This window comes from Tachysurus fulvidraco, chromosome 25 (genome assembly GCF_022655615.1).
Source record: "Tachysurus fulvidraco isolate hzauxx_2018 chromosome 25, HZAU_PFXX_2.0, whole genome shotgun sequence".
NCBI lineage: Eukaryota > Metazoa > Chordata > Actinopteri > Siluriformes > Bagridae > Tachysurus > Tachysurus fulvidraco.
The window spans coordinates 17,777,060-17,784,559 of NC_062542.1; the positions used below are offsets into that span (position 1 = coordinate 17,777,060).

Below are 7,500 nucleotides of genomic sequence, written 5' to 3' on the forward strand. Positions count from 1 at the left end.
TGTCACTGTTGCTGTGACCTTTGAACTTCTGTTCCTCCTGCAATCACAGAGAACCACTCAGCACCTCCAGATGTCACCACCTACACCTCAGAGCTCCCAGCACAGGTGGAGAGGCCTCAGGTGTCCACTGTCCCCCGCAGCACCCAGAAATATGGCAATGCTGAGCTTATGGAGACTGGAGACGGTGAGGCTGAATGTGTGTGTGTGTGTGTGTGTGTGTGTGTGTGTGTGTGTGAGAGCTCTCTCTTATGGATCCTGAGAGATTAGCTCATGATAGAGAGCATTGATCTACTTCGTTTATGATGACTGCCTTTTCTCGTTGGGGTCTGACTTGGGCTTCTGCGTCTGTCATGAGCATCAATCAACAACATTCATAAAAAGTGTTTTGCTTAGAAGGACATTCAATAACAACTGGGTGGGTGTTTTGTTCAGGGGTCCCGGTCAGCAGTCGAGTCTCTGCCAAGATCCAGCAGCTGGTAAACACTCTGAAGCAGCCGAGACGACCTCCATTACGTGAATTCTTTGTTGATGATTTTGAGGAGCTTCTTGAGGGTGAGCTTAGGATCTTCTCTGAACTCCTGTATTTTCAGACATGATTTGTCCTTAATCTTTAAGTTCTGGCATCTGAAAACAGTCCCAACTTGAGCAAGTGGTTTCAGCTCAGGCCTCTAAATATAGAACAATTATAATCAGTTCTGTGTTGACTGCAGTCCAGCAGCCCGACCCAAACCAGCCCCGGCCTGAGGGAGCACAGATGATGACCATGAGAGGAGAGCAGCTGGGAGTGGTGACCAACTGGCCTCCTTCACTAGAGGCGGCATTGCAACGATGGGGAACCATCTCACCTAAAGCCCCCTGTCTCACCACTATGGACACTAACGGCAAGCCACTGTATGTCCTCACGTATGGTAGGTCCACGAGGAATAGGATGTTTATTGGTATCGGTTCATTTGATTGCTTTTTCTGTACTTTTTGTATTTCTCTGCATGTAACTGATAATACTTTAATATTTAATATTTATTCTCTATAGATGACGGAGATAGATGTTAGAAATAAATAATAATTTAATTTTAAACTTTACTTCTATAAAGTTTGAAATAATGTCAATTGTTAAATTGGCAATACAAATAAATTGAATTGAAATGATTGTGTTCAGTTTTTAATCTAGACAACAAAAGGGAAATAAGAAGAGAATCACTCAAAAATATTTTGGATATATTTAATATATTTAACGTTCAGTGTGAAGTGTATTTGAGTGTGTGTGATTTGGGTTACAGGAAAATTGTGGTCACGCAGCATCAAAGTTGCTTACAACATTCTGCATAAACTGGGGACCAAACAGGAGCCCATGGTGCGGCCGGGAGATCGGGTGAGTCGTAAAAGACATGTTTGTTTAACCATGAGATGGTGGTGTGTCGTTCCGTTTATGTCACTACATGAATTTGATGCTTTAGTTTGTAATGGTACAGTTTTGGTCTACAACATCAAGCTCAAGTCTATAATCTATTTAATGTGAAACTATTTAATGCCACTTTAACCCGTTGGTCTACATTTACTGCCCATGATGACACTTTAACCAATCAGTGTATTAGAGTCAGTGTATTAGAGTCAGTGTATTAGAGTGTAATTACTCACTCTCTGTCTCACTCTCAGGTGGCACTGGTGTTCCCGAATAATGACCCTGCTGCGTTCATGGTGGCGTTTTATGGCTGTTTGCTGGCTGAGGTCGTCCCGGTGCCCATAGAGGTGCCTCTGACCCGTAAGGTGAGAAGATGACAAGCCAGTTATTCACAGTCAGATGTTTAAACTGTGTTGAAGCTTGGCATTGAAACTGTGTACTGAATCTTTGCGGAAGCTTAGTGCTGAATCTGTTTGCTGCTCTCAGGCTCTTTATTTTTTCCACTACAGTAATTTTTAAGATGAAAGGAGATTTAATGTAATTTTGAGTCATCTTTTCACTGTCTGAGCTCCTGGTGAGTAATGCTTTACAGCACAAAATATTAATGCTGATATATTATTTAATTCATTTTAATATAAACATCACGAAGACTTCATCCAAACTTTCACACTGATCCTGTTTAATATTACAGATGCTTTTGGGTATTTGTGACTCTCTCTTTGTCAAATGTCACTTTCTAATGTGTTGCTGATGTGTCTTGCCTGGTCTTTTCTGCTCAAGAGGTGTGCTTTGTGTGTGTGTGTGTGTGCTTTGTGTGTGTGTGTGTGTGTGTTTGTGTGTGTGTGTGTGTGTCTGGGGAGGGCCTTTGGCAAAGCTCTGTCTGAACTTCCAGTCCAAAAATCTCAGGAAAAAGACCTTGAAACTGGCAAAACACTTGGATTCACTTTCATGCAGTTCTACTCAGAATGTATTAACATTTTACATTCCAGCCAAAAGCAGCTTTACAGAAATTCGGATATAAAATTAAAATTTAGAAGTCATGAGAATGAAGAAAATACATTTCATTAGGCCATGTTTAAAACACACACACTCAAACACAGAATTCTCTCTAAGTTTAACAACAAAAGTTGGCCATGTTGCCCCCAAGTTATGCTGGTAGGAAGGTTTATGGTATGTTTTGTTATTTCCCTGTGTTCCAGGATGCAGGCAGTCAGCAAATTGGCTTTCTCCTCGGCAGCTGTGGTGTTACTGTAGCTCTGACCAGTGACGCCTGTCATAAGGGACTCCCTAAAGGCCCCACGGGGGAAATCCCACAGTTCAAAGGTAGGGCATTTGTGTGTGTGTGTGTGTGTGTGTGTGTGTGTGTGTGTGTGTGTGTGTGTGTGTGTGTGTGTGTGTGTATTTATGTCTGACTGTGTGTGTGTGTGTGTGTGTGTGTGTGTGTCGGTGGGTGGGTGCTTGTGCATGAAGGAGGAAATATGAGTGTGTGTGGATTTAACTTGGGATGTCAGCAGGGAACATTTTTGTCTCAGTGCAGTGAGACAGGATATAAATAGAACACAGGAAAGGTAATGAGCTTATGAAGCTATTTTAGTGCTGGTAAAGAAAGAGAGAGAGAGAGAGAGAGAGAGAGAGAGAGAGAGAGAGAGGGAGTGTGTGAGAGAGAGAGGCAGTAGTCACATTAATCACTGTCTGTATCAGCACTGCTCATCACCAAATGATATATATATATAATGCAGGAAGTGTCCACATCGTTACTACACCACTGTCCTGCTTCTGTACTTTGAAACACTGTAAAGTAAGAATGCTTTAAAAAATACATATTTTATTTGTTTCTTTTATTCAATTTAAAAAATGCAAAGTGTGTAAACAGAATAAAACTATAAATTAAACCAATATTTGGTGTGATGACCCTCTGACATTTAACCTAGCATCTTGAACACTTTGTAGAGGATCAGAGTCAGCAGGCTGATTAACCAATTATACCAAGGTTATGGTAACATCACGCTTACGTCCCTTCCATATCAGAAGATGTCCATCAAAGATCCATGATCCAAAGATAACCAATGGGACCCAGGATCCACTGTCTGAAGAAGTGATCTTTATAGAAGAACGGCAGCCAAAAAGCCAGACTTCTAACCAGGAAACAAGGCTAAGAGGCTGTGCAGGAAAACAGGAACATGGCAGCAGGTCTCCGGACAGATGAGTCAGCAGAGGAGGCAGGTTGTCCACCAAAATGACATTAGAACAATAATGAGTGTCTGCAGTCAACAGTGAAGTATGGTGGAGGTTCCTTGCAGGTTTGGGGCTGCATTTCTGCAGATGTAACTGGAGACCTGGATTAATGATGTCTTCAGTGCTGAGAAATACAAACACATACTTATCCATCATGCAGTACCATCAGGAAGGTGTATGATTGGCCTCAAATTTATTCTGCAGCAGGACAACCTTGTAAAGAAGAACCAGGTGTCCTGGAAGTGATGGTTTGCCCCAACAGAGCCCTGATCTCAACATACAGGATGTTTATCAGCTTGGTGATATTTCTAAGGTGAAGAAGGCTGTGTTTGTAATATGGTGATATGAGTTTAAAGACAAGTTACTGTCTAATAAACACCAGGTCTTTCACTGTCGAGCTACTAGTAACAGGACATCCCTCTGAATGGGAGTTAAAGTGTGAGAGCTTCTGTGTAATGGTTTTTTGTCCGATAAGTAATATTTCTGTCTTATCAGAATTTAACAATTGAAAATTACAGTTCATCAAATAATTTATCTCTTTAACGCACTGAGTTAGTTTAGACAATTTAAATATTTCATCTGGTTTTGATGAGATATATAACTGTGTATCATCAGCATAACAATGGAAACTAAACCCCAAGGGAAGCATGTATATAGAGAAAAGCAGAGGTCCTAGAACTGATCCTTGAGGGACCCCATAATTAACTGGTAGTAAACTGGAGGATTCACCATTTAATTCTACAAAATGGTATCGGTCAGACAGGTAGGATCTAAACCAGCTTAAAGCCTGACCATGAATACCTGTGTAATTTTTTAAGCAAGCTAGAAGAATGTTGTGGTCTATAGTGTCGAATGCAGCACTAAGGTCAAGTAGAACTAATAGTGACATACAGTCTTGGTCCGAAGCTAAGAACAAGTCGTTTGTAACTTTAACAAGTGCAGTTTCTGTGCTATGATGGGGCTTGAAACCTGACTGAAACTCTTCAAGGATGTTGCTCTCCTGTAAGAAGGAGCTCAGTTGAACAGACACAACCTTTTCAAGTATTTTAGACAGATCTGTGGTAATTACTCCAAGATGTTCAGAACATCCAACTGTGTGCAAGTGAACCATGAACGGTCCCAATAAATACTGACATGATTTGGATTTCTGTTCATTTACTCTCCATTTTGTTAATTGATAAAAAAAACAAAATATCATCTCCTGTATTTTTGAAAGCATTTTTACTTTACTGCATTTTATTTACACCTGCCTAAATCCATTGCACAGTACTGTATATAACATATGCATAAAAATAGTATTGCATGACTTGTTAGAGACTGTAGATGGATTGAGATGTTTTCATTAACGGGTTTGTACTGTAGGTTGGCCGAAGCTGCTGTGGTTTGTCACCGAATCTAAACATCTCTCTAAGCCTCCACGTGATTGGTTCCCTCATATTAAAGATGCAAACAATGACACAGCCTACATCGAGGTGAGGTCCAAAACCACACACTGATCCGCTGGAGCATGCAGTCTATTTCCTTTACTCTGTTATAACCTCTCACACGTTAACCTTCCTGTGGGTGAAGAGCGAATCGATAGCAGATATTCCCTTCATTAGTATCACATAGAGGCTGATAAGTGATTAACGTGTGTTTCATTCTGAACTCTCAGTCAGATAGAGTCCTCTGTCACACAGCACATGACAAGAGTCAGAATAAACTTTTAGCACTAGGATCATCATGGCAGAAGAGTCAGACACGTGAGATAGATGATGACAAAATCCTGTCAGTTTGGGAAAATAGGAGGCTGGAGATCTCCCAGGACAGGTATAGAGCAGTGAGATGGAGAAACATAAAGGAAACATGCTAATGAACATTTAAAAAATAGTTTGATTGATTTTTTCTTGGATCCTGTGAGTATGTTTCATGCAGAACGTTATTGTGTGTGTGTGTGTGTGTGTGTGTGTGTGTGTGTGTGTGTGTGTGTGTGTGTGTGTGTGTGGGTCAGTATAAGACCTGTAAGGATGGCAGTGTATTGGGGGTTACAGTGATGAGGATCGCTCTGCTCACCCACTGCCAGGCTCTCACTCAGTCCTGCGGATACACAGAGGGTAAGACACTAACACACACAGACACACACAGACACACACACACACACACACACACACACACACACACACACACAGACACAGACACACACACACACACAGACACGGACACACACACACACACACACACACACGGACACACACACACACAAACAAACACCCAAACACACACACACACACACACACACACACACACAAAGAAACACACAAACACACACAAACACACACACACACACACACACAGTTTGATTGGAGTTTGTTTATAATGTGCGAAATAAAAACACAGGATACACACTTAGTTTCTTGTGTGTGTGTGTGTGTGTGTATGTGTGTGTGTGTGTGTGTGTGTTACAGCGGAGACCATTGTGAATGTGTTAGACTTCAAGAAGGATGTGGGGTTGTGGCACGGAATCCTGACGGTAAGTCTCACTCACGATGAGGTGGATAATGTCATCAACTCTCTCTGGTGAACTAATGTGTGTCTTTCCCTCAGAGTGTCATGAACATGATGCATGTGATCAGTATCCCGTACTCGCTGATGAAGGTCAATCCATTGTCCTGGATCCAGAAAGTGTGTCAGTATAAAGGTGTGTGTGTGTGTGTGTGTGTGTGTGTGTGTGTGTGTGTGTGTGTGTGTGTGTGTGTCCTTAGTGAGAATGAAAGTGCACTGTCCAGGTTGTACTGTATATAGGAACGAGTCGCCTGATACAAGACTAAGGCTTTGAATAAATGTATTTATATTCACATTGAAAATTATGCATCAAATATGTGTAATGTAGTGTGAGTACTAATGTGTGTGTCCGTGTGTGTCCGTGTGTGTCCGTGTGTGTCCGTGTGTGTCCGTGTGTGTCCGTGTGTGTCCGTGTACGTGCAGCTAAAGTAGCCTGTGTGAAGAGCAGGGACATGCACTGGGCTCTAGTGGCTCACAGAGATCAGAGAGACATCAACCTGAGTTCACTGCGAATGCTGGTGGTGGCTGATGGATCAAACCCCTGTGAGTTCATAACATTAACACCTCTCTCTCTCTCTCTCTCTCTCTCTCTCTCTCTCTCTCTCTCTCTCTCTCCATTCCTTTAAAAAAGTACACAGTGATTTATTACTGAGTATTTTCTGCACATTTACAATGTTGGTGTTATTGTGTGATTGTGGTCTTGTTCCACTGGCTTTTCTTTTGTTGTGACAGAACTACACACAACACCTACAATCTCTGAGGTTTCTTCTAGCAGGTGGATGAGTTTGTTTTGTTTGGCATCAGACTGAAATCTTTGTCATGGGTCATGAAGTGGAAAAAATGTTTCCTTGATGTGTAAATTAGAGCATGTTGTTAAAAAGTGCATTAAAAAGTGAGGTCACAGCTGGTCTTTCTTTGGCAGCCTGGTACATGTGTGTGTGTATCTGTGTCTTTGTAGGTCTCTGTGTATGTGTAAATATCAGTGTGTATGTGTGTGTGTGTGTGTGTGTGACCGAGTCTGTACATCAGGGATCTTTTGTCACGTCGCTCCATCATGTTGCTACTCGCTTCTGAGTAATTCGCTTAAAAGTTCATAGAATATGTAAAAAATTGATGAAATTAAATTAACACAATAAACCTGTTTGAATTAAATCTCCTAATCGCTCGTACACGAGTATCACCCAGTTTAATCAGCCGTTCATCAAACACAGCTAGAACTGAGAGTATACATGAAGTGTTACTTAAATCTAGCTTGGATAAAGGACAAAGAACACAGAGGACAGAGGACAGATCTGTTAGAGCTCCCGAGCTGCTAAAGTAAAAGC

The 7,500-nt window shown here is 41.5% G+C and overlaps 1 protein-coding gene across 7 annotated transcripts in view; it reads left to right on the forward strand.

Moving 5' to 3' along the window:
• dip2ca (disco-interacting protein 2 homolog Ca) overlaps positions 1–7,500 on the forward strand; it is a 47,496-nt gene that overhangs the window by 23,707 nt on the left and 16,289 nt on the right. For all 7 annotated transcript variants that reach the window (XM_047808687.1, XM_027173784.2, XM_027173781.2 and 4 more), the window contains 11 exons: positions 50–184; positions 433–552; positions 711–908; positions 1,278–1,369; positions 1,654–1,764; positions 2,599–2,722; positions 4,997–5,106; positions 5,625–5,727; positions 6,079–6,143; positions 6,218–6,311; positions 6,599–6,718. In XM_047808687.1, the coding sequence (XP_047664643.1) occupies positions 50–184; positions 433–552; positions 711–908; positions 1,278–1,369; positions 1,654–1,764; positions 2,599–2,722; positions 4,997–5,106; positions 5,625–5,727; positions 6,079–6,143; positions 6,218–6,311; positions 6,599–6,718 (1,272 nt within the window). The remainder of the gene's footprint in view (positions 1–49; positions 185–432; positions 553–710; positions 909–1,277; positions 1,370–1,653; positions 1,765–2,598; positions 2,723–4,996; positions 5,107–5,624; positions 5,728–6,078; positions 6,144–6,217; positions 6,312–6,598; positions 6,719–7,500) is intronic.